Below are 27,580 nucleotides of genomic sequence, written 5' to 3'. Positions count from 1 at the left end.
TTGTTTAACCCAAAACAGGTCATTGCATACCAAATCAAACTTCTCCTATCTTTTCATCTCTTTTATTTTTGTTCTTTTAAGATAAAAATATTCAGATATTTCCAACATCTTGGATACCTGAAAACAATGCACTCATCAAACGATGCCCTGAACGCTCCTGGTGCGTTCACTGACAGATTCAGGATAGAAAGAATTAAACCCACCGGTCCTGTAAAGGCCTCTCAAACTGTTGTTTGATTTTTCACTTTTTCAGGATAAAAAATTCTTTATGAATCTTATTGTTCTGAAATTTACACCAACAGACAAGAAAACAACATTAAGCAAGGCTTAAAATGAAATAATTAAAGGTCATTTGTCGTTGTGTTTTATTTACTACACCCCCGACCGATTCACAAATACACACAAAAAGTCTTTAAATAATCCTTATTCTCATTCGTTTACAGAAAAGCTGGTGCTTATTTAGGTTGGTGAGGCTACAACAACTCTATGTTAACAATATCCATTTTATTGACCTTAATTATGTAGCACTGTCTTTAAATAACCTTTATTTTGATGCCTTTTTTGAATAAAAATCATTTTTGTGTTGCAACACATAACTATTTGATTTATTTTATAAAAATTACGCACTAAAGTGAATCTTTCCAACAAACATTAATGAAAAAATAAATTGAAATCAAAATATGTGTCTTCCTTGTTTGTTTAGCCTGTAAAACAGCAGCAGCAGCCACAATGACAACTGTTCCCTTGACGGTAATTCTGACTTATTCAGACTTTAATGTCAATTTAACGCTGTGTTTCTTTTTAAGCAGCACAAACCTTTGTGTTGACAAAATGTTTGTAACACCCACAAATGTACACAACTATTCAGCCACATTGTTCAACAAGAAGGTTTTTTTTCTCTCTCTCAATAAAACAGAGGAATTTAGCAGTGAAACTTTCCAAAAATGACACTTGTTTAAAAAACAAAAGTGATTGGCGCACAAAAGTAGTTCTGTGTGAGCGTGGTGTCAGCTGGTCCCAGTCCCTGCAGCCCTCACCGTGCCCTGTGCAGGCCTGATGGGACGCCGACTGCAGCTCAGGACATGGCCTCGTTTGTTCAGGGTCCCCCCTCTCTGAAAAGAGTTATGCTGTCCGTTTTGAATGGACAGCGTTTTTCTTTGTGTGCTCGATCAAAACAGAGGGCAAAGTTAGTCAGCAAGTTGCATAGCTTCTGCATTCTGATTCTTCAAGCCTCTTTTGTATGACGTTTAGCACAATGTTTTACCCTGTGTCCGACCTGAATGGCGTGCTGGAGGTAGGAGCCGTTTTTTTTTTCTCCAAAACTCCAAAACACAAAGGTTAGAAAGTAGGCTTTAGTTATTTATTTTCCGAGAGGGATTCAGTCATGTTTCAGTTGTAGAATTAATAAGAATAATGATGATGGGGGTTAAAAACTGAGCTAGAGAGCAGAAAAAAAAGCCAGAGTACAGTGCTGCTTAAAAATTGATATGCTTTTATCTGATCTACTTCCTAACCACAAGGTATTTGCCTGCGAATCCCTGGCACTTTTGATATTACCTGAAGGCAAATGGTATATAGATTTATACAAGTTATTTACAACAACAGCCAAGCCATTCCTGTGGAAACTAGGCTGCAGATCAAAGGATTGTTTTGATCTCTACTTAGCATATTTGTTTAACCTAGCCAGTGATTCTGAAAAGTGCACAAGCTTTTCGGTGATATGCAGAGCACCCTTTATCCGTCTTTTTCTTCTGTTAGCTCCGGATTTAAGTACTTTCTGTATTTAGGAGACAACTGGATTTGCCAGGTTTTGAAATGTAGTAGCCCACTGCTAGGAGTCTTGGCACTCAGGAATAGATAACTAGGTATGTTCCACTGCTAATCCCGATCGGCCTTGTAATAGTATTTGGGGACTGCACATCACTAAGTTAGGGAATAATGGGTTTTCTTTTATTTTGGGATGGGTAAAATATGTGGAAAAACACATTTGTTGTGTTTTTTATCCCTTGAAAAAGTTTTGTTTTGGTGGAGTTTGATCCAGTACAACTCTGTCCACAAAACGTCAGGAGAAAAACAATGTCCAAGCGCTTTCTAAAAAAAAAAAACATGCCAGGGCAATCAGGAAATTTTCTGGAATGCTTAAGAGAATGCATGCACACACAATGCCCTAATTCTCTCTTAGTTTGGGTTTAGGAAAGATGAGCCCAGGTTTATTGAGAGCCAAAAAAGGGGGCAGATGGCTCACAAGAGGGATAAACCTGGGAAGTCATGCTGTAAATGTGTTTTACAGAAAACAATGAAAGGAGCGGACAAAGCAATTGTGGCAAAGTGCTTTGGAAAATGGAAAAGCAGCTCTCTAAGGTCCAGGACCATGGAGAAGCCGGATGAGCCGTCCGAGGAGAGGAGGAGGAGGAGGAGGAAGAAGAAGAGCCTGCCCAACTACACCTGTGAAGCTCCTAAAGTCAGCAAGAAAGCACTCGGTAAAATGTCTAGACTGCTCCTCCATCGCACACATCCAGGCTGTTTTTACATTCAGTTTATTACAGACGAGGCTTTTTTCCCCTCCTTTTCTTTTCCTTGTGTGACTCTCCGGCCTGCCATATCCGGTGAACAAACAAACCACATTGTTGGGCAGGAGAATTCCTTTTGAGGAAAAGTGTGTCTCCGATGATACAGAGCTGCCAGGAAAAGACAAAGCAAAAAATAGCAAACACAAAAACAGTCACAGGTGCATGGGAAAAAGAGAGAAGCGAGTGAATGGTCACTGCAGTCCCCGGGAGGTCTTTCAGTGTTAGCCAGTTCGGTGGGTGGACTTCTGACAAGGATGCTGGTGAGCAGCCAGGTGGAGTGTGTTTCTGAGAATTCTCCTGTTTATTCTTTTCACATGCTAATGCGGCTCCGTGTGACTTCAATGTGGAAAAACTTTTTCTTGGAGTTCAAATTGGAGTTTGTTTTTCTTATCAAAGGCTGATTCAGAGGCGCCTTTATTTTATATTTTTTTACTTTAATGAAATGAGTGATATGTTTTGCTGTGCACATAAAAAGAGGAATGTATATTATTATTTCTTATAACAAGTTAAAAAGGATAATTTTTGCATTTTTGGGTGTAAAAAAAAAAATCACACAAATCGTGTGTTTTGACTTTTTTTAGTTGGAAGAATTGACATATTTTATGTAAAATGGAGGTTTTGGAATGACTCTCTGGATGTGAATATGCAGGAGAATGTGGCTTCAAAACAAAGAGCTTGAAATCAGATCTCTGTAATGACAAACAAGACGAGGACGGTCGTTCTGAGAAAATGCACCCCTTTGTGGACAAAGTCAGAACAGAAGGGCTGCTGGGATGAAACGCACAGGCTGCAGTGGTCAGACTCTCTCTTCACATGTTTTCCCCCTCAACATGTAAAGGGTTGCAGGCTTTAATAGAAGTGCTGACACACTTTAAAAAAAAGGTTTTTTCAAAGCTCGCCTAATGCCGAAATCATGAACACAACAAGTCATCTGTCCTCGCGTTCTATACCTTGTAATGTATTATCTGTAAATAGCTTCAAAGGCACCACATCTGCCATCTGCACTTCTAGTAACTCTTCTGCATAGCCATTAAAACAAGCTGTCTCAAAGGACATAATTCGTATTTCAGCCTCAACCCTGAATTACTGTGTGTTCATTATAATTATAAGGGAGGAGTGTTGCCAGGCTAGCCTGCAGAATGCCAGGTGCACACTTCCATAATCTACCATTTTAAACAACTCGGAGCATTAACAACAGTATCTACACGCTATTCAGCTATTAGTTCTTTTTGGCTTTCATGCCGAAACTCACATCAGTCACTGGAGCATTTTGTATGCTGCAACAGACGTGCAGGAAGAAAGTGCAACACTTTGTTGTGTTCCATTTTCCTAAGCCTGCTTAGGTTATGTGACTGAGCCATGCTGCTGTGTGAAATTTTATCCCGATACTGGCACTGTATCCTTGTGAGGGAGTCTTGTAAAATAGGTTTACTTAGCGCCTTTGCTGGCATTTTCCTAAGATAGCAAATGCACACACACTGTCCATGATCGGATTAGCCGTTGAGAGAAATGATGTAACTCTTTGTCTTTCTTGTGTGGCATAGGTTTGCTTTGCGCGAGTTCAGTGGTCAGCCGGAAAAAAAAGAGATGCACTTCAAAAAAAAACCCCAGTCACCGCGTTATAAGCCGCACATTACACATATAGCAGATGACAGCCTTCTTTGTCACAGAAATGTGATATGTGACTGCCCAAAGTGACTCACTCCCCCAAACACTCACTTTAGTTTTTTTTCAGACACACTTTCTCAAATTGCACAGCAACCTGTAATTAACACACATTCCCATTTTTTTTTAAATCCATTTAATTTTTAACTTTGCTTGGTGTTCCTCTGTCACATTGTAGCACAGGATTTAAATTTCATGTGATAAGTGTGAAATATCTTTTCCCAACATTCAATATAGTATAAAGTGTGCAGTGCCAAGTACATAGAAAGCAGGAATTTGCACCCGAGGACATATAGCTGTGCATCCGCAGTCACTAACGGTGTCAGGACAAAATGTTAATTTGACACAAATCTGCTAAAATATTTACGAATCTCCCTTATTTAGATTTTAATTACTAATAATACTCATTCTTGTTGTTTTAGATGTGGTCAAAGCAAGCCCAATTCTACATGAGGAAGAAGCAAAATAACTGTTTTTCCACTGGAGGTTTAGATGCTTGTTTATCACTTTTAAATACCATCATCTTTGCTAAAATCCTCTCTCAAAAGAACCTTTCACTTGCTGGAATAAATTCAAATTAAAATTTAAATCCCTCTTTGCATTTCTTCAGCCTTTTTTAAAATAGCTGCCTCCTTTTAGAAAGCTGTTTATGTAGTGATCTGTTCATAATCCAGTTTGTTTCTCAACAGCGAAAAACACAGAAATCGTATTATCACTATCTTGGAGAGATGAGGCGAGAAATCAGGAAGTATAAATGTCTGGATCTGGGAAAGTTTTTCCAAGTTCCAAAGCTTAAAAAAAACAAACAAACAAAAAAAAAGACGATGGCAAAAGCTTCTCAGTAAAGGAGTCGGTAACACTGAGATTTGACTTGCAAATACAGAGAAATATCTAAAGTATTATTGCAATCTTTAGCTGTAATGTAGATATGAACTCAGTCACTCAATTTGCCATGTTTTAGATAACATATGAAGGCAGCATTACTCATATACTGTAGATGGATTATCATAAATATTGATGTATGACATATAGCAGCTGAAGCAAAGGACGGAAGATTAACTATTGTCACAGTTGTTGACAAGCCACATAGATCTCCTTAAGCAACTCTTGAAAACTGCTTACGTTCTAATAAACAGGGGGAAAAAAACAATATCCAATCAGAAATCTAACAGAAAAACAGCAGACACTTGGAGGCAATGTGTTTTGATAATAATCAATTTGAGATGTAAAAGGGCAGAGAAGAGGCCATAGGAAAGTTTAATTTGCTCAAGCTAGATTGGATTTATTGTTTGGAAACAAATAATAATTGTGTATCTAGAAAGTTACCCAAGATTTAAACAAAAGCAAATCAATGACCAGCCCCTATTAATCACTCAAAGCCGGCTACTTGTGCTGGAGAAACTTACTTCATAATCAATTTGTTTGTTTTGTTCAAAGGGCATTTGCATTTTAGTTCATGTCACAAAGCTTCTTGTGTCTGCTGCAATCAAAAATTGCAAGCTATCCACATCAATAGAGCTTTTTCTATTTATTCAAGTGCATATCTCTGAATACTTAAGATGATTTTAGCTTATTATGCACACGCGGCTCAGGAAATACTTTGGCTTAAGTCCGTGGATGCCTATCATACTTGTTGTCATCTGAAAAGATATTGTGATTTTCACTTCATGCCTAATCTTTAGGGTTTTGGAGAAGCCCCGCCCCCCAAAGGAATGGCTAGACGGAAATGGCTGTTTTTGGTTGACCCACTGTCACGACCACCAAGGTCATTATCAAAGCCCCACATTATTCACACCTGTTACCATTGTTTGGATGCTCGTTTTTGGCTGAACATCTAAGCTCGCCGTTTACACGCCTATCGGCTTCATTGTGTGCCCGCCTGACTGAGGAAGATGGGCAGGGACCCCCCCCGAGGGACCCTCCTCCACCCTCTTAATGACACAGCAAAGTCCTGTGAAAGTGAAGTCATTGACTGACCAGTCGAGTATTGATTTGTTGGATGTAAGCGGATACTGTGAGGAGGGGGCTGTGAAGAGCATCAACAAGCTGAGACCAGTGAGATCTTTAACTGACTTCACTTCAGCCTCTTTTGACTCAACTTTATGTCTAAAGACAATTTTATATTCTGTCAATTCCTTAAATTGTTATTCGTAAGACTGAGTTATCAGAAAATGAATGGGCCCATATAACTTATTTAAAATGATAATTTTGTAAAAACAAACAAACGAAAAAGAGCTAACTTTGTTCAAAACAAATGAAACTTTTTATTTTTGTGTTACTTTAATAATCATGAATCAGCTTGAATGTTCTTTTTAGTAAAAGCCATGTAGTTAGCACAAATGGATAGGACCAGATTACATGTATTCAGTTATTTTTACTTAAGTACTTTCTAAGAAAGATAGAACTCCTTAAAGATGTTTTTTACATCATTTTTTACAGAAATCACACTCGCTCTTTATGTCAATTTTTCTGTCCTTTTTAAAAATAATGTATACATACATATTTGTTTAGCCTTAAATACAACAGGGGTTTATACAAATATGCACCTCATGTGTCAGTTGATTCTTAATCCACTATTGTAATAGCAAAATCTGTCCAACATGGGAGGCCTCTTGTCTGTTTGCTCAGCTGCTGGACAGGACAAGAAAAAAAATCTAGTTTTCCTGATTAAAGTTATGATGAAAACAGCAGTAATTTTACACAACTTCATTGTGGTGCCAATAGTGGGGGAAAAAACGTTTAAGCTTTGTCCAAACTCACTCGCTACTCCCCTGTTGGTGTTGTTCAGCTTTTCCAGTTTTTTCAGTCCAGTTTTTTGGATTTTCTGAATCTACTTTTCCAAAGTCCAGTTCCCTGGAAATTTCCCAGAAATCACTGCAAAAAAATCAGTGGGCATCGAAACCCATTCCATTGGCGAACACAGACGACACAGATGCGTTGTGTTTCCTTTTTCATTTCATTTATTTTTTATACATGTAGAAATCCAAATTTTCATCATTAGAACTCAATGGATTAATAAATAATCTTTGTAAAATGTTTGTATTTATTTGGTTTTTACTTAAGCCATAAAAAAATAACAAAAAGTAGTGAGGTTGTGTCCAAAATGTTTTAAATCCAGGAAACTGGATTGTCCTGCACTGTGAGTTTCATCCCTAACCCCTAACCCCTAAAAGTCCATACAGTGCAGGGACTACTTTTTAAAAAAGATCACGCAAATATGGCCTCACAAATTTGCGAAAGTAAAAACCGAACAAAATCGCACATTTAACAAAGACTATTTATAAATCCACGGTGTTATGATGATGAAAACTTCAATTGTTCTAACACAATCCATTCTGGTCTATATTTGCTAATCTAGGGAGAATGGATGCACACTAGTTTGTCCCAGTGACTTCTGGGAAATTTCCATAGCACTAGGTTTTGAAATGTTAGATTTAGTCAAGCCAAAAAAATAAAAATGTATAGCCCTTGGTAGTGCACTAAGCAGGGAGTAGTGAGGGAATTCGGACACAACCTTCGATATTTCATTTCAAAAATCAAATCGAACTTTATTTATAAAGCTCTTTTCACACAACAGTAATGCAAAGTGCTTTACAAAATATACGGTTTGCCCCCAAACCCTCCAGACCCCGTGCACCCAACTTAATAAAACATAACAAATAAATAAAACTAAAAAAATAAATAGAAGTAGAAAGTGCAATGACACCCAAGCCAGGGTCTCATTGTGCCCGTCCCAAGCCGGGATAAATACAGAGTGTTGTTGCACAATATTTTTAAATTATTAATCACTTTGACTTGATACTTGAGTAGTAATTTCACAAATTACTTTTGGATTCTTGAGTAATTCAATTGTTTGTTTTACCAAAATAGCTTTACTTTTATTGGTGAATAATTGCTCATCTGGTATTCAGAGATGGATTTCATTAAAAGCCAATGAGTAACTGGGTAAATGTTCTTGCGTGTCAGCATCAGATAAGTTGGCACGTTTCATATTTTAGCTGATTTATAAAACTTCCAGGGTGATTCAAAGCCATTGCCAGTGTGGTTTTTGAGACTGAAACAAAACTTTTGATTCCTCCAAAGTTCGTTCACCTAAAACACGTTTAACTGAAGAAAATGTTCATGCGTTCGGACGGCCAACTCCAACGAAACCGAGTCTGCAGCTTCAGCGCCGTCACTGAGAAAACATCCTATATTTGTCCATAAAACATTTCAAATTTAATTGAAGTGTCTTCAAAGGACACTGAATAAACATATTGTGAGGTTGCCCACGGTCACACGCAATTTGCCCCAAAGGGGTTTGCAGGGAAGTAATCTAATCATTTCTTTTAAGGGTGACACAGTGACAAGCAGTGTAGATAATGATCCCCATGAAAAATGTTCTGGTTTTTCAAAAGAAAATATTCACTGCCTGTTGACATTAACATAAAGATAGTTCTGCGTCCTGGAGCCATATCAACATGTACTTGTGTTTGGTTCATCGTATTTGCATATGCAAATAAATATACATATATATATATATAAATATATGTGTATTTTAATTTAATTCAGCCCTTTTATGTGACTTTATGTGATGAACAAGCGGCATCAAGTGGTTGCACAATGAGGGTTCAGTGCCACCAACGTGTGTCGGTTCAGACCCGGCTCAGAGCTTGCCGGCTGAAATTAACCACAGTTTAAGATGGATTTTTACACATCTATCACGTTGAATGGAACATTGTTGTTTGGCTGTACAGTCTGTCATGTGAAATTAGTCATGTTGCCTTGTTGAAATTACAGGGCGGGGTGTCGAGCGAAGTTATGCCGCTGACATTTTGATCCGGCGCTGCATTAGAAGAATTCAGTTCAACGCATTTGTGTAGGTTTCGCAGGAGGAAGGTATGGTGCTCACAACAACAGGGTGCCATGACACTTCACTCTGCTTACATAATTTGCTGCAGAATGCAAAAAAAATAAAAGCTTTTAGACACAGATGTGACCCATTGTAATACCTTTCTAAATGCAATCAAACACTTTCTACAAATATGAGCAGGACTTTTTAAATGTGAACCCTTGTTTGACATGTAATTTCGTCCAACCCACTCCTCTTTTCATTTCTCCATCAGCTCCATGTAGTTATGCCCGCATTTTCAGCCGGCGAATGACAAAACACTAGTTTGTTTGCTGCTGAATCCCTCTTGTTTTTTTTTTTAATTCCAGTTTTTCGGAGCAGATGTTCAAAGAAAATGTTGCATTTGGTGTAGTAAGACTGCTGAACACGACTTGATTCCTTTTCCCTTTACTCGAACATGGCAGTACATGAAATAATCATCCCCACAAAAGAGCCGGTGGTGAGATTTTCTGCATTAACAATCAAAGAACATGTTTTTTTTTTTGATGAGATTCTTAGAGAGATTTTGCTTTAATGTGTTTGTACACTTATCAGGTACAAATGGTTAAAAAAAAAAAAAAAGAGAGGGGAGCCCGTCTGCTTTCTTTGTATGTCTCTTTCTCTGTGTACCATGAATTGGCTCTTGAAGACAGTTTGAAATTAGACTTTCAAATGAGGCATTAAACAAGGTGATGATCAACTGCCAAAACCTTAAGTAATGATATTCTCCATCCTCAACTCCCCAGCCTTGCATAACCAAATGCACAAATCACAGGGAAAAAAGAGCTGAAAATTCATTATTATTACATATTGTGCTCGCACTTTAGTCCCCGGGGACTTAGAGGGGGTCGGGGACAGAAGTGCGTGTTTGGGTGGCCCCTACCATCAGCCGGAGAGAGGCAGGGCTTGGATCTTGAGGGGAGGAGGAGGAGGACCCCCCCCCCCATCTCCATTATGGGTATCACATATTTTAAATCCAGCCTGAGCCACCCCACTCCTTTGCCCCCCCCTCGCCCCAGGCTCCACCCAGAAGTGTGGTCGCCTTTGTCATTGTAATCTGGCCCCTGTTTGCTAAACGCTTCCACTGTTTACTCTCTTCTCCGGGGGCTTGTATGAACAGGAGTCAGCAGGACGCAGGGTGACATCACTTTGGCCAGGGGGGTGTTTGAAAAAGCTGCATTTGTGATTTCTTCGGGAGGAGGAGGAGGGTGGGGGGGCTTCCTTTCTTTCATGCTTTCTCCTGGCCTGTCGAACGCATGAGCTAACAGTGGAGCTTGACATGGCCTACAGGGAGGAATTACACCCTAATTACTTGAATAAGTGTTGGGCTGCAGCTTTCCATAGTCAACAAAAATTATTTCCAGGTCCCTGCCTTTCACCGATAGCCTGACTTCTCATGGCAAACATAACAAATGATCCAAAAGGCGACCAATAGGTATGAACATCTGAAGAAAGAGGGGGAATCAAATGACAAACATTTGCTATGGTTTATTTTTGTTGCTGTAGCGATAAAGTCGCAGACATTGAAACTGGTCTGTCGAGCCATTGTTATCATCCCTGGCCATCTGCTGCCGAGGAGTGACATTCCCTCTCATTTGCATGATGAGTGATGTATGAGGAGCTTGGAAGGGCATATGCCCGGGTCTTATGACAAAGCAAAAGGGAAAGTTGATTTTCTTTTTCCTTTTTTTCTTTTTCTTTTTCTTGCGCGCTCACACAGAGGATCGATGCACAAACGCAGCTGAAGAAGTTGAATAGATCACCTGTGAGAGTGTACGTGAGTCTGCATGCAGGCTGCATCCTCACACAAATCTGTGGCGCCCGCCTGCGCGCGCTCGCTTGCCTCTGCCGAGAGCGCGCATCTGCCTTCTTGTGAGCCTGTTTGTGTGTTTTGCGGATGTGGGAGTAGAGAGGGGAGGTGGAGGAGAGAGAGAGAGAGGGGGGTGGGGGGTGGTGGCTGTTGATGTGCAAATGTGCATCATGTTGAAGGGCTGTGAATGGGGGGGTGTGACGTAAAAAGGGACCCGAACGCAGGTGCTTATCTCGAGGCTGTCAAAGGCACAGTATGTCATATTCCTGGGGACTACCTTTCAAAGACACAGCACCAGCTCAGCTTTCAAGAGACTGGGAGAAAATCAAACTTTTTGGATCATAGCAATAGGTTGGTGTTAAAGTTCTTTCTGTTTAATTCTCTGTCAGCTCGGTCTGCATTCATCATCTCTGATTCGCCGTATCGCATTTGTGAATGACAAGCCTTTTTTTTTTTAGCTCCCGCTTTTAGATGCTGTCATGTTCAGAGCACGAGAACTTATTCACATCTAGATTTTTACCGGCTGCTTCACTTGCGCTCTGTGGATTTACGGAACTAGATGACTCAAAAGGGATTGTTGTAAACTTAGTTAAAAGGTGATCTGATGGAGAGAACATTTTTTGGCTGAATTTCGTTGTTGGAAATCCGGTAAAGCGTCCATCCAGGTTCCAGACAGACAGAGATTAAATGGCTCAAACTGCTTTTTAGAAGCCTGACCTATTTTGGATCATCCAGATAGCACGAGATACTGTCCACCTAGATTAGGTTTAACGCATTTGTTTTGAGGAAAAGCTTGTCTTGGAAGAACACATGTCCGTATTGTGTGTGCAGACAAAGCATCGTCAGGTTGCCTGTGGCTTTGACAGTGACAGCTGTACATACAAGACCACACTGAGCCTAATGCACTTAAACACCCAGCCTGTTCCCCTAACATGTTTAAGCAGTCAGTCAAGTATTTTATTGCTTTTTTTTTTGCAGAGAATATTTTAAATTTACAAGATCAATCTAAAAGTGCTCCAGCAGCAACATTTAAAAATATTTGGTGCTTTAATTTAAGTGTTTTCCAGCTTGATTTAAGATAATTTGCATTTAGCTGTGGTTGGGTTTTAAAATGTTATGCTAATACAAAGTGTGGAGGGATAGAAAGTGAACCCCTGTCTGTGTCAGACGTGGGCAAGACGTCGCTTTGAACAAATTGTGAGGGGGGGTCAAAGCACTCAGCAGTCTCCGGAGAAACTATTGATTTAGGAGGCAGGATGCCGGTTCAAAAAGTTCATCATTTACTAGAAACTTGTGGTAAAAAGGTTCATAGTTGACCCCTGTGGCTCAGATTTTAAATGATCCATCAATTTAAAGGAGAAAAGTTAAACTCTCAGTTAGTGCAGCTCATATTTCTCCAGATTGGATCAAATCTATTCAATATTTTCACTTTTTTTCTTCTTCATTTAATACATCTGTTGCAGCTCTTGCTTGTATTTGTTGTCTTTCAGACATGTTTCTGTGTTTGGAAACTTTAAATAAATAATACTCATCTGTAATATTCTCTAAAATGCCAGATGTCATTCGTCTAATCCATATTTATCCGTTATTTTTGGTTTGTTTTCTCTCATTATGAAATAAACTTGAATATAACTATAGAGGCTGTATTCATTACAGCACTGTGTAATAGGCCTGCATCTGAAAACTCCTTTTGAAAAGGCATTGTTGAGGTTGTAGGACCTAAAGGCGGTGTGTTTGCAAAGCCTTCTACTTTGTTGAACTTTGTGTTTGACAGGTTGTGTGGTAAAGCAGTGATAAGTAACATGGCATTATTCTTCTCTGCTCCTCACCCTCCTCCTCCTCCTCAAAGCCCAGGGTTGGTAGTTGCTACACAACACATTAATGTAACCTCTTTTCGCCTCCAGGAGCTGTCCATGGTACCTGCCGTCAAGCAAAAGATATTCACAAACTCCTTTGCATAGCTACGAAACAAAACTCCACATTAGAAGTTTTTGTACTTTTTGTAACTTAAATTAATAAATAAATTAATATATATATATATATATATATATATATATATATATATATATATATATATATATATATATATATATATATATATATATATATATATATATATATATATATATATATAATATAAAGTGTGCGGGACTGCAATAATTCCCTTTTTTTCTCATTTTAATCATAATTAAGTTACAAATCAAACTACTAGTTGCACATGATTTTCTCCCGCACACATTCTAGATTGCCAGACGATCCGTTACCTGTTCCCTTCAGTCAAACTTTCAGCCAGTTAATCCAGGGAAAACAAATTATGTGGATTGATTTTGAAAAAGGTCTGAGAAATTATCCATCTGCTGCTGAGCAGCTGGCGAAAGGATGCATTTAATAATTACTGAACTTTTTAAATCATGTTGCACTAAAAAAAGGGGAGTCATGCAGAAATATTTTAAATAGTAGTTTAAATAAAACCATTATATTTTCTGTAGTGATGTTCCTGTAAGCATTTAAATTAGCCAGTAATTTAACTAAATTTGACTGTGGATGTGTGGTGAATTTCTTTAAAATGAATAATAATAAATTTTAGACATATGTTTATACATTTTAATATTTTTTTTGTGCTAATTTGGAAATAAATGTTTAGTTTTTAAATTTGAAAAGAGACAGCCCAATCAATCGATGCTGTGTTTGCGCATACTTAGCAAATCTAAAACATTCCCAATTAATATTACATGTAAATTCTCTCCACCTCCCTGTATAACCAAATTCATTTCAGAATTTACCTTGATTGTAATGTACCTCGCTGGCTGTGTTTTTGTTTGTTGGCCTAACTATAAAGGATCTGCTTATACCCTTGTGGGTTGGGAAGAATTAGGATTTATGAATTTATTTCCTCTGTTGTATTGTTTAAACAGCTTTGGTTTAGTTTTGATCCCTTCCTCTTGCCTTTGAGGCTGTTCCACGGTGTCAGCTGTTGACTGATAGTAAGAGAACTGCCTCACAGTGTGAATGAAAGAAAACTAGCGGTTGGTAAACACTGATAAGGGATAAATAGAAAGCGGTCAGGCAGAGATAGTTCTGTGGGAGCCCAGATTGTGTGCGGTCTGTTAAAATGAGATTCTGAGCCTGTCCTTTTTATTCTTCCTCCCCTCCCCTCCCCTCCCCTGTGCGGCGTTTGTCTGGAAAATCTCCAGTGACCCGGCTCGGCATTCCCAGGCTGCAGTATTCTCTTTTTGTATTTGTTTTGTTTTTCTAACGAGGGTCAAGTTGGCCATTGGACATGTCCCTGATGCTTATGGACAGCTGTCATGACTTTGAGCGCTTTCAATGGCTACAATTTACAGGCGTTTGTGGTTCCCCCGAAAAACAAGCTCAGAGATGGAGGGTTTGTCAAAAGGCTAAACCTCAACACAAGCTGATTTTTGTGGCCTTAAAATTCATTTTCACAATTGTGTCAGAGATTTTCAAAGCCTAAATGGTGCCACATCTCATTCGTTAAATTAATCAAATCTATTAAATAAATTCATACATGAAAAGTAAAGTTTTTTTCACTGTTAATAGTGAAAAAATTATATTTTTTAAAGAGCAACCTGTTTGACAGTTGTGACTTTTTTTCTGAATCTGTTGATGGAAATACAAAGACCTGCAGAGGTCTTACCTTGAAGATCTCCATGTGGTGTATTTACACAGAAAATAATTCAGCTCATTGTAGCTCAGCAGCTAATGAGATTGGTTGTTAAGTGAATGACACAAAGGCTTAAAAAAGAGAAGAAAAGAGAGAAGGAAGAAAAAAACTCAGCCTTTCTGGGGAAAATCACAGTGGCCCTCCACACACACACACACACACAGACACACACACACACACACACACAGAGCGGCCAAAAACACTCGCAGCAGCGAAGCTCTGGACTACCCTGCATCCCACCTCCATCTCCTTCTGCTCCGTCTCCTCCCCGGTGTCCCTGAGTGATGCGAAACAAAGGCTAAAAGGGGCACGGTAAGTCGAGCATGTGTTTCTGCCCGGTCGGAACTGCTAACATGAGAACGTTTAGATGTAGGAGACAAGCGGTTCAGCTTTTCTGTGTTAAGATGTGCTGCGCTGTGCAAGCCTCAGGCTCACATAAGTAGATTCATGGCCGGGTCACTAGCAGAGATTTTTCTTTTTTTTTTTTGCACTTGATCTTTAACTTCTGATTACTGCTAAAACTTTTTTTTCCCTCTGCTTCTCACTTTTTGCTGGATTTTATCTCAGATGCTTCTTTTTTTTTATTCTTACAATAATCCAGCTTCACTTATTATTGCATCGTTTGTGGTTAAAAAAGATCATTCATTGTTAATTTCTAGTTTTTAAACTTTTAAACAGATAATTTTAGAAACATGATGAAGAAGAGGCTGATTTTGATGATTTGTGATACTTAATGAGTCGATGGTTTACCTCTCCGAGGCCATTTTTTTAAAATTTTAGTTGGACTTTTATCTTCAGAACAGTTTTTTATTGCAGCACCAGCAGAGATCGCTTTACAAAATTCAAAGTGCATTAGCTTATCACGCTCCACTGTAAAGCTGAAAAGTGGGTTAAAGTCCATGCCGCATATTAAAACCTGGACTTGAGTCAAATTTACATTTTGTCAAAGATTACTCCTTTTATTGATGCATATAATCATATTCATGGACCATCTGCTGATTTGGCAAGCAAGGATCAAACTCACAAAACAGCACTGCTAACCTTTTAAGTACAAAATAGTCTGGCTTAACTCTGCCATCCCAGACGTGTGTGTGTGCTAGTGTGAATGTGAGAGATTTGATAATACTTAATTTAGATCCTCCAGGCTGCTCGTGCCATATTTTATTTTATCGTGATCACTTTGCAAGCAGAGCAGGACTCGTGTTTGAACAACTGAGCAAATAATGCCTCTCTGACAGTGATCAATGTGAAATCTTAATGTGGGGAGCTGATCTAACTCCTCACCAGCGTGCACTCCTGTGAGTTTACATCAGTCTCCATGGTTACCTGGGGTTTTACAGTGCAGCGTTGCTCACTTCCACCTGGATGTGAATGGCTGTAAGACGACACGTCTTGAATCGCTCTGATGGCCGATATTTCTGTGAAGTGCGCCCCGAGGGCGAGTTTCGTGGAAACGGACTCGCCCGTGGATATCTTTACTTCTGTTTGACTCATTCCAAACAAAGCTTACCCAGATTGAGGATTCATATGCCAGAGGTAAATCCGAGTTAACACGGATTTATACTGGCAAGAGTTAAAGGACTGGAGTTTGTAATCCAGGTGGCCAAGGGATTTTAGCATACAGTGGCAAAAATCACTTAAAATTCCCCCAACATCCTGAGCCACTGAGCCCAGCAAGCAGACAGATTGTTCCCAATTGATGACGGCACAAGTCTATCCGAACTGGACGTCATGTTTGCATGCACGTTTGGAGCTAGCTTGTGTTTGGGCATGCACATATGTGCACACGCCTCCTATATGTTTAGAATGAGGCCTTGACAGATTGCTATTATTCCTCTGCAGAATGGCAGGTGTTTTGGGACCGGATTGAGAAATGACAGCCGCCAACGAACCTTTATTTTTTATTTTTTTGCTTTTATTTTTGTTTTTTCCCCCCCAACCGACTGAAAAGTGAATCAATCAAAGTCACCATAATATGCAAATGAATTATGATTTAAAAAAGTTGGAGATGGCGAGCGAAAGGTGTGGCTCTTCGTGTGTGTGCACGTGCACAGCCATGATCACATGCGTGTGAGGGACAGAGGAGCAGAGATAGAGTGGCGTTGTTTAATGACAGGAACAGCTGACTCATTTAGAGGGAGCAGTGAAAGGTAATTAACCCTGGGAAAACTACAGCTGCCATGCGAGCTGTTCACTTCGGCGCAATCTGATTAGGAATCACTGCTCCTGACTCCTTTTCAGCCCCTGAGTGTTTGAGGTAAACTTTTTCCTTTGCCTCCGAAGGGCCCCGGAGCACTGGAGACCTGCCTTTTGTGACTGGCGGATTAGCTGGAACGGTTACTACGTTTCTGCAAATTGCAGACCACCTGGTAGCATTCATGCAACCTCCTCCATGAAAGGGGCTCCTCGGGCAGGAACAATAAGCAGGATTACTCCGCTCATTGTTGCACCGGGAATAGAACTTCTTTTTCCCCAAACACCTGTCCCCAAATTAGTGAGGTCTGAAAAAGCATGTTCGCGTTATAATTCAAAGATTGAGGCTAACATAAGAGTGGTTTGGCGTGCTGGAGACGCGCCAACCAGTGAATTTTGTGCCGCTCCATTTTATGATGCTATTGATGGATGGTGGGAGAGGATACAGTTTCTGATTTTTTTGTTTTTTTCTTTCCTATTGGATTGATTTACAAGTAAAATAGCATATCATCCAATCGTTTTCATAAGATGAGGCTCTAAAAGCACCAGAAATGTGGTCAAAAGACAGAAATTGGCTCTTTGATGTCAGAAGAAACAATCTGGACTGGCCGCCTTTTGTGTGGTCCTGCTCCAGATGAACTCAATTTAGAGGAAAAGGCTTTGGGATGACTTTGGAAAGCGATTACAACATTCATAAATCACCTCGGCAAAGGTGTCACCATCTGACTCTTTCATGGGACTCTTGCTAACTCCGTCCAATAACAAGTTTCCCCTGTAGTTATGCCATCATAACAAATCATTGAAGCCATAGCAGCTAGCCAGGCTCCTAATTGTCTCTTAAGAATTCTGTGAGCTGCACTCCTTTATTGTGGCATCTCTGTCTTGGAAAAGTGATAAGATGCCAATACGCTTCTCTATAAAAGTACTCTTTGGCAAAAGGCACAAACACTTTGCTTGGCCGTCAGGGTAGCTGTGAGGCTGTTATATCTGAAATCGCAGTTGACTTCAAGATTTTGCCTGTGTCTGCATCAGTCCAGAAAGCTCTATCGCACAGAGGGATGCTCATAAATTGTTGGCAGAATATTTTCTTTAAGATGAAGCTCTTATTTATTTAAAGAAGCCCATACATAACTACAAATAAAAGTCCAAAAAGATCTTTACTTTTTTTTAAACAAATTATTCATTTTTTTAATCCAATTTCTCGACATTTTATTTGTTGTTTTAACCAAAAGTTTATAATAGTTTAATGAAAATCTGACTTTTTTTTAACTGTTTCCCTAAACAATCTTTATGTTATGTGACAAATTATTCATTTTCATCCATTTTATCCAAATTTTATTAGCTATTTCAGGGAAAAGATATAATAGTTTGATCAAAATGTGAATTTTTTAGCTGTTCCCGTGACAATAATTGTGACAAACTATTTTATTTTGTCCAATTTTTCCAATTTTTTTTTGCTATTTTAGGCAAAAAGTTTATAATAGTTTGATGAAAACGTGATTTGTTTTTACCGTTTCTCAAAAAGATCTTTACTTTCTGTTACCAATTATTCATTTTCAGCCATTTTTCCCCATTTTCTTTTGCTATTTTAAGAAAAAGTTTGTAATATTTTGATGAAAACGTGAAATTTTCTCCAATTAATGGATGTCGTCACAGAAATGAAATAAAAACAACCTCGCGGAGAAGTTCACTAGAGGCTTAAACAAACAAATAAACAATATGCCACATGCAAATCCAAAAGGCAAATTGTTTATCTAAATACTCTTTGAACAGAAGTTGATTTCAGTCTCTGACCAAGGTTTAATTTACTCTCCACGAATCCATTTGCATCTCAATGAAAAACAGCAAATGCAATCACTCGTGTCCTTTATTTTTTCACCACAAACTAGCCCTCTCCAAGCAGGTCCATTTCTTCTACCCCATTTTTTATTCTTTATTATTTCGCTTCGTCTCACAACGTTGAGACGTTTGTGCTCCTGTGGAGTGAACAGGGGTTGGGATCAGTTAGACCTTCATTACAAGGGAATATGAAAGTAAAAAAAAAAAAAAAAAAGGTCTTATCTGCTGCCGTTTGCTTTTTTGTTACACATAAACAGAAAACACTTAGCATGTAAAATTAATGTGAAAATTATTCCCGGGGTAAACTATAAACACAAAAGTTACCCCGCGCATTTACCCTTTTTTTTTTTTTCCTCCTTCCCCTAGATCAGAGTGTAATTGCCAGTAATCAGGTCTGTTTGCTGCTGATAAAACCCCTCTGAATGCGAGGAACCCTCTTTGTGTGATGACTCAATTATGCCAGAAGTGGCTCATCAAACCTGGCCCATCAGCTGCTTTAATAAATAAGGAGGAAAACTTGCTGCAGGCGCATTATAATTCCATTCATTCCATAATTAAATCCATTCCAGTTTTAACCCTTCACTCAGTGTGCTTCTGGAAGAGGAAACAAAAACAAGGGGGGGGGGGGGGGGTGCAGACACCAGACAGTGACCTTGCACAGAGCACCCATCCGTTCCCTATAATTCAAAATGATACTGTTGAAGAAAGGTTAAGAGAAAAAGACTTGTGGAGAAAAAAAAAGGGAATGGGTTGATACGTGCACCGGCTCCTGCTTTTCTTTTTCTTTTTATGTATGCATTGTTTCCACGCGCAGCCCGAGACGGTAATTATATTTAAAGAGTAATCTAATCAAAACAGTTGGTCGGTTGGGAGTGCAGCACTGACATTTTGAAATCTTATTTTGCGTAATCTCATTTGCTTCTATCATCTCGCCCGTACCCACTATCTAAAGGAAATGTAAATAACGTTATTAATTTTATGGTCTCCAGAATCTTACTTTGCTACTCTGCTTTGCTTTATTGGTTTAAAGATGAGGTATCAGCACAGAGTTTTTTTTTTTTCTTTTACTCCATCACAATAATGTCTGTGTTAATTACATGAGAGCGTCCCAAGTGCACGGATAAGCTGGGAACAAGGGGGGGACACAAAGACTCAAGGTCAGCGATGAATATCCACAGCAGCTGCACTGTATTAATAAGGCATTATATGAAAATAATAATAATAGCATCCCTCGTCACAAAATGCGAGTGTGCGGCTGGAGTAATGTCAGTGGCGTGGAGTGTTTTCGCACACGTTTGCTCCCCTCTGTCCGCGCCCGGATCTCTGAGGGTGATGGTTATTCATGATTGCTGGACGAGGAAGGTCCCTCTTTCTGTGTCCCCAGTCCCAGCCCATTCTCTCCTCTGCGGTGGGAATGCTGGCAGATGGGGTTAAGGGGGGAATGGGCTGGGCTCAAGGACAGTTAGCAGCCAGATTAACACATAGAAAATCTCATGCCGCCCCCCCTTCCAGCATCAGGCTGCTACCTCACTCCCCACCCCTGAGAAAAAGAAGAAAAAATAAAAAGCTCCAGTCGCGGTGAAAACTGCCCTCTGAGGAGTGCTGCTGATGTCGCGATGTGTGTGTTTGATGGGTAGGTAAGAGTATGATTCAGCAGATGACAAACCGGCTCAAACAGTAGCAGGCTAAGTCTTTTTCATATGCTAATGACAGGGGTTTGAATGCCCCCCCCCCCCCCCCCGAAGTTACCCCCTTTTCCCCCCTCGTTTTGTGTTTTTTTTTTTCCTTTCCTGTGGAAATGTTCCCTGAGCCATAATTAAGGAAGTGTGTACATCTATATGTGTGTGTAGCAGAAATAAACAATTCCATAATAAGATCTGTGAAGTGAAAAAGCTTAATGTACTCATTGTGTTCATCCTTGTTTTCCCTCTTGGATATTTTGTATTAATTAGAAGGAAGCAATTTGATCTGTGTCAAGCAATCAATTTGCATCATGTTCCTTATTCCATGTGAAATATTAATACGCTGCTTCCACCCCCGTGTAATAAATGTCTCTCAATATATATAAATATATATATATATATCTGAGGAGAAAAGCGTTCAAAGTTTGACTGGTTTGGATGGCTGAGTTGAAAGTTTGTGTCTGTTTCTCCTCCAGATGATGAATTACAGCATCACCTCCTGAGAGATAACCAGAGTGAAAGCATCAGCCGGGGGCAGCACTTTGGATCTGGCACCTTGTCCTTCAGAACGCTCAGAAAACTGCAATCAGAGGTATGTATTCAGTCAGAAAAGACAAATAAAGCTTTTGAAGTGGCCTTTTGTTAGAGCTGGAAGTACTTTTTCATCACAATGATCACAAACTTAGGGTTTGACTGAACAACACCAAATACTGCTGGAAACATGTTTATTTTTTTTATTTTTTTTGCAAAAACAAGACAATAGAGACTATTAGTGTCACTGTGCAAGACTATTTATTTGCTTTATTTGCTACTTATAGCTTGAAAATGTCATAATTTGGTTGTGCATACAATAAGAGTAAAGATTTTATTGCAAAAATAGATGATCTGGATGACACTGATACAGATATTTTAACAGAAACTTCATAGAGATGCGATTAAAAGACCCATTCTGTGTTTTTTTTTATTACGCTTAATTAAACTTGGGCCCTCATTTATGAGGTCTAGGTGAGTCCAAACTGTTAATGTAAGAATGAAAGGAGACCAATGACTCACAGAAGATGACAAGAAGATAAATGAAATGTCAGAGACACAGGGGTCAAATTCATAGAAAAATGCTCACCAGAGATCTGAAATATTACCTTAAGCAAGCAAATGCTTAAAAATAATCCTAATCATCCCAGTTTGAATCCACTCAGATTTGATCTAATATTAAAAATAAAATAAGAAATTAAAAAAACCTGCATATTTGCAAAAAAAGTAAATAAAAAATAAAGGAACTCTTTATGTATTTTATACTGTATGATATTACAATCGCACCGTTTTTAATGTTTCTAATCTAAAAATCTTAATCAGGTTTATGCCAGACTAACAGATATAAGGACATATGTGTGATGTTTGTAAGCAATAATGACTTCTCCTCTTCAAACAAATTTCTCACAACTGTTTTTTTTTTTCTATATTGTTATTTGTCATCAAATTAAATCAAATCGCAGCTTCTCCTTATGTGTCGCCACAGAAGGAGAGACAGTTGCTGAGGAATGTAAACCATTTTTCAATGTACCGGTTATTTTCATCAAACACGTCGGGTTTGGTGCGTTCTCTACTCCAAATGCACCTTTTGTTTTTTGTTATTTTTTACAAATATACTATAAAAAGCTTTCTATCGGATCTGTAAGAAAGTTTTTGTTATTAAAATATGAATTTATTCTTCAGTGCAGGAGTTTATGATGCAGCAGACGGGCAGATTATAGGAAATCAAGGAGTTATTTTGGTAAAAACTTAAATAATGTAGTGAGAAATTGAAAAAAAAAGTTGCAAAATTCTGTTTTTTTTTTGGTTGCATGATAGATTATCTTGTGAAAATGCAAATGCTACAACACGGTTACATGTCCAATGATACCAAAACCAGTTTAAAAAATACGTTTGAGTGACACTTCTAAAATGTCACCTCAAGAGTGACTCAGTGGTGATATTTTCCCTCACTGATAACATGATGTGAACTTTGATTAATGTCCATGTTATATTTTCAGTCTGCATGAAAACATTTTGCCTTAAGACCAACAAATTCCCCGCAAAAACATTGCAGCATGATGTCTGATGTGGAAAAAGTGTTACAAACTAATAAGGCATGTTCATTTTTGCAGAATGTAATCTATAGTGTTTGGGAGTTGTTTGTCTCAATAGGCTGCAGTAATCAAAAGTAATGAACCTATTATGAGCAGGACCTCTGAGGGCCCAGCGTGGCATTAAGAGTGTGGCACATAAAAGGTTTATTAAAGGAAATTAAGGTCCATCACTGCCACACCTGCTCCCCTATTATAAATGTATGACAGGTCAGTGCCTTCAATCACAACAGCAAACGAGAGAGAGGAGTCATGTTTCCCATTACCGGGAAAAGTAACAGCATATCCTATGACTCATAGATTTCACTGGCCTGTGACCACAAAACGCCACCATCAGCCTGGAATAATTATGTTTAATAGGTTTTATTTGAGATCCACAAGCAACAGCCAGTGAGAGTGGACGGATTTTCGACACTATTTTTGTCAAAACACTCACTATCAGGCGCCGCCTGTACTTAAATGACATTATTCTGTGTCATTAGGTTTTTACACGCCTTTGAAACTTTTTCTCCCCTTCCACTGTGTTTGCATATTATCTGTGTTTTTTAGCAGCCCGTTCACAGGAATAGGTTTTGCAGGCTCGACGTGAAAAAATAATAAACTAAAAGCCTCTCTCAATTCAAAATAAATTGGCATTGAAATGTGTATTTCTTCCAGATGGATTCTGAGGGGGAGGAGCAAACCTTGAAAACGTGTCACAGCGGCTCAGGTGAGCTCAGACTTGACCGTCCACTTGTGTCTGGCGCACATACGTCCACGCTCACTTCATCTCCACGGGCTAAGGGGTGTCGGTTCAACAATCCAACTTTATAACTGCCAGCTGTGCATATTATCTTACCGCGCTGAAGAGCTCTGCACTGCCGTTTCATTATTCAGAGGGGAATACCTTCATTAAAAGCTGAACGCTGGTTCAAATTAGTTAAAGAGTGTATATAACGTGAGACTGAAAAACCTCTAAACTGAACGCGCTCAGGGCCTCTGAGGCCTTTCCCGCTCACGCTGGAGCCGTTGCCACATCTGGACAAAAATTCATAAAAAAATGTGTTACCGTTGGTTCTGCCTGGTGGGGGGGAGGTGGCGGAACTTGTGAATGAGATTCATGCGAACTGCCACGCGTTCCCGGAGAGTGTGCAGAGTGATTGAGAAGCCTTTTTTCAAATCAATGGAGTCCCCCCCCCCCGCGCTGATGATGGTGCCCGGACGCCATCCTTGTAAAATCCAAGCTCAAAGGCTGGTGTCCACCCAAGTTTATCGTCCCTAAAACGTTATCTGCAACTCAAATATTGACTGGAGGTCGTAAAATGTCATCAGCAATAGTTCAAAAGTAGTGAGCTGATGTGGATCTGAGCTGTGTTGACAGATGCTGTGCCACCATAATGCAAACACTACTTTTCATCTTTTATTTCTTCTTCTTATTTCAAAGGGTTGGCCGAGTGCATCACTGAGACGCACAGGTGAGCTTTTATTGTGAAAAGACTCTTTTATCATCACGCCTGAAAGGAGGTATTTGGGTCTTGTATTCAGAAAGAGGCTTTTAGCTCCATAACACATTAAAAAACAGAGTTTTTTTTTATATTTTTTCCCCCCCCACTATCTTTGGACGTTACAAATGAGCAGCACAAGGTCTCAGTTAACCTCCCTTTGCTTTTTGTCCAGCCCATATGCGTCCATGGCGAGGAAGAGGAGCGCTCAGGAAGGGGTGCAGGGTGCTCCTGTCAATAAGAGGAAGTCCCTCCTGATGAAGCCCCGCCACTACAGTCCCAGCGAGGCATGTGAAGAGGAGAGCGAGGACCTGGCACCGCCACAGGACAAAGAAGAGCTGAGGAACATTGACACTCCAGCAGGTAAACAGATGTCCTGTTGTTTTGTCTGTTTTGATGAACAATTGACGCTGAATTTTAAAATCCCATCTGTTGCATTCTTGTTTCCCTCCCTCCGCCATCAGCCAGCAGCCGCAGTCATTGTGCAGTGGAAGTGAAAGACTACACTGCTGGATCCGTATTAGTTGTGTCCCCCAGTCCACAAATTGAAGTTTTGACAGCTGATCTGCCATGATATTTTTGGCGTGGCTTTACCCCCTCTTGATGAGGCCAGCTTTCAGACCCCCTCATCTGTCCTTTTACAATAGCCAGTCCAAACCCATTGAGGCCATACAATGACAACCTGAATGGAGGCGTTCACCAGTTCACTTTCATTTATATTAAGCGTCCTTCTCCCTTTTATTTGACATGTTATTGAAGATGCCTGTTGTGAAAAACAAATTAGTTTTCCCTGTCTCTGTTCCAGTGGAGCTTTTTTTTTAAAAATAAAATAAAATTAAAAAAAGTTTGTTTTTCTTTACTAATAATTAAAAAAAAAAGTTTCTTTTTTTTCCTAATCGACCAAATTTTGTGCATTTTGCCAGTAAAGTCGGCGGCGTACATGTGCATTCTCGCCCACCATAATCTGCACTGATTTGGTATATTTTTAACGATGTAACTAAGCAACAAACGTAATTGTCCCTTTCAAAAGCTTTTGTTAGCCCCTCTAACACAGTCTAATACATAATTAGGCATAATGTCTACAGCTCATTATAGTACACGTGTGTAGTTTAATGGACCAGGATAGTAGCTTACTGAATTGTGTGGATTCATTGGAAATTGAATTTATTTGTTTTCTGGGTTCATATTACATTACAATTATTGGAGTAATTCACTTTGCAACACCAGGTTTTTTGTTTTTTGTTTTTTTAATCTTTTGTTGACTTTTGTGTGTTTTTCCTGAGTAAAAACTGATATTCTCAGAGCTGTTTTGCAAAAAAACAAAAAAACAAAAAAATAATAAATAAAATCCAGCCAGATTTATATAAATACAAAAAAGTCTAAAATGTGTTAAACAAATAAGGACTACAGATGAACATATTCTGTACATGTTTTGCTGTTGTTAGATTTTTTTTTTCCCGTCTTGGAAAAGTGAAGCGAAGACTGTCAGTTTTTTTTTTTTTTTTAATTTAGTGGGAAGCCGGTCATATCTGCATTTTAACAAAAAAAAATAGGGAGAGAGGAAAAAAAAAAAATAAGCCGCTTGTTTGGTTGAGCGTTTAACTCTAGCCAACTGCAGCCCTGCTGCAGAGTGCTGGTAATGGCTATTCTGGAGTACAAACTGTTCACCTGTTCCAACACACAAACCGTCGGAGGGATCCAAGTTTTTTCTCCTCCATCTCTTTCCTTTTTCTCACCACACTTGTGTGTCTGTGTGTGCTTGTCTGACTGCATGTATGGCTGTGTCAGGCCTGGGAGTCCTTTCTGGATGAAAAACAAAAACCTGTGTCGCCTGCCTCATCAGTGTAAACACACAGAACTGGCTGTAATTTTGATTTCAACGTTTACACACACACGCTTTTTTTTTTTAAATACTTTTTTCTTTCAGATGGGAGAATTGACAAAAGGCACATTAAGCCAGACGCGTCAAACTCTTCTGCTTGTTAATGCACAAAATCGTAGTTTTGTTTCCTGTATAATGCCTGGGATGTTAAAGCCCTTTTGGTAAAGGATTAAGTTTTTGCCTTGGTCTCGTTGGTAAGTTCTCCGCTAATGCCTCTATTCCCGTCGTCCTACCGAGTGACTGTGATCTGATTGTCACAATCCCTGTCTGTCTATCTTCTCAATCTGTGCAATCCTACTTTGCTTTGGACTTTAATGTCAGGCCACTTAAATGGATATGGAAATCCAGTTCGGCTTACTAAAAGTTTAAAAAAAAATAAACTGAAATCTCCATAGTGCAAAGAGCTTTAATAAAGCATAAGTTTGAATGTTTTTCATGGATCAAGAGAGATTTGGTGGAATCAATCCAGATGATAGCTTTCCATTGTTAATCACTGACCATGACTTAATATGATCAGTGGTCTTAATAAAGTGTTGTTTCAGTCAGAAGCGTTTTGAGGGATCACCATAACCCTCTTTGCCTCCGATCATCGGGCTTCTCACAGTCATCTGGCATCTTTCTGCGCGCCGGGATTTACATTAAAACACAGTCTGAGGTCAGAGCAAATTCAATTATCAGGAGCACTAAGCAAAATAAGATGGGGAATAAAAGTAAAAACAAATGCAGTATAATAGTATTATACTGTCACGCCCACACATTTTAAAAAATTGTTTGCAGCTTAAATATGACTACAAGAAATAAAGGATTTTAGAGATAATCTGTTTAAATTCTAAGATGTCATTTTTACATGTAGGAGCAACTACCCTAAAGTAGTCTATTTAAATATACAAGTATACTTATTTATTATATACTATCTTGTAAACTTGAATTCTTCCAATTTAGTCTGAAGTAGTATTCAGTTACTATACTTCCTACAATACATGTATGTGGTTTATAGCAGGGGTCCATAACTTGAGGTTCCACGCGTAGCTCTTTTATTCCTCCATAGAGGCTCTTGGGCTTTAAGAAAATGCTAACCCTTTGAACAAACAATAGTTTTTCTTAGCATTTATCTTTAGATTTGTAAAGTAAGGTGATTCCATCAGAGTAAAATGAACTTTTTTTTTTTAATCACGGCAGATTTGACAAATAAAAAGATGATTAAAGGGTTAATATAATGTCAGAGCTGTTTGTTATTAGAATGAGCTTAAAGCACATATTCTTATCTCCAGCGGTAGTTTCCTGGTCTACAGTAAACTTTCTACACCTATACTCAAGTATTCTTCATAAAATAAACTTCAAGTAGTGTAGTACTTTTTGTTAAGGGGAAAATTTGGCACATTTAGATCTTAAAACTGTCATCAATATACATTTTATGTCTGTAAAACATTTTTTTAAATGCATTCTTTCATCAAAAACAAACACTTTTTTGTGACTTAATGAACTTTTGTTTGCATGTAGTAATCTGTCATTTAAGAGAACTCTATTTTACTGCACATCAATGATTTGTGATATTTTTCACTAACTAAGCGTTTCTTTTATTGGTCCTCCTGGCTGCCAGGATAACTCTCTGATAAATACGATTCCGGCAGCGACTGAAGTGTTCGTCTGTTTTCTGCCACACAAACACACAGCAACATGTTGCAGAGACTTCCGTCTTATATCTCCTTGTTTGTGTTTTTATTTTTTCCTCTTCTCTTCCATCTGTGTTTTCAGGAATCATCTTCACTTTCTGTGTTCT

The 27,580-nt window shown here is 38.9% G+C and overlaps 1 protein-coding gene across 10 annotated transcripts in view; it reads left to right on the top strand.

The window, feature by feature from the left end:
- Positions 1 to 1,138: 1,138 nt before the first annotated feature.
- Positions 1,139 to 27,580, top strand: part of st18 (ST18 C2H2C-type zinc finger transcription factor) — a 40,786-nt gene continuing 14,344 nt past the window's right edge. For 4 of the 10 annotated variants that reach the window (XM_078934086.1, XM_078934084.1, XM_078934083.1 and 1 more), the window contains exons 1-5: positions 11,105 to 11,266; positions 20,791 to 20,906; positions 23,095 to 23,146; positions 23,861 to 23,891; positions 24,094 to 24,281. In XM_078934086.1, coding sequence (XP_078790212.1) covers positions 23,095 to 23,146; positions 23,861 to 23,891; positions 24,094 to 24,281 — 271 coding nt within the window. In that variant the 5' untranslated portion in view covers positions 11,105 to 11,266; positions 20,791 to 20,906. Of the gene's footprint in view, positions 1,295 to 2,290; positions 2,481 to 11,104; positions 11,267 to 14,775; positions 14,913 to 20,790; positions 20,907 to 23,094; positions 23,147 to 23,860; positions 23,892 to 24,093; positions 24,282 to 27,580 lie in introns of those variants that run through there. The other 6 variants (XM_078934082.1, XM_023965310.2, XM_023965311.2 and 3 more) reach the window with 3 other exon arrangements.

Source organism: Oryzias latipes, chromosome 17 (assembly GCF_053564925.1).
Source record: "Oryzias latipes strain Hd-rR chromosome 17, Olatipes_Hd-rR_3.1".
NCBI lineage: Eukaryota > Metazoa > Chordata > Actinopteri > Beloniformes > Adrianichthyidae > Oryzias > Oryzias latipes.
This window is presented reverse-complemented; position numbering and strand designations above follow the sequence as displayed.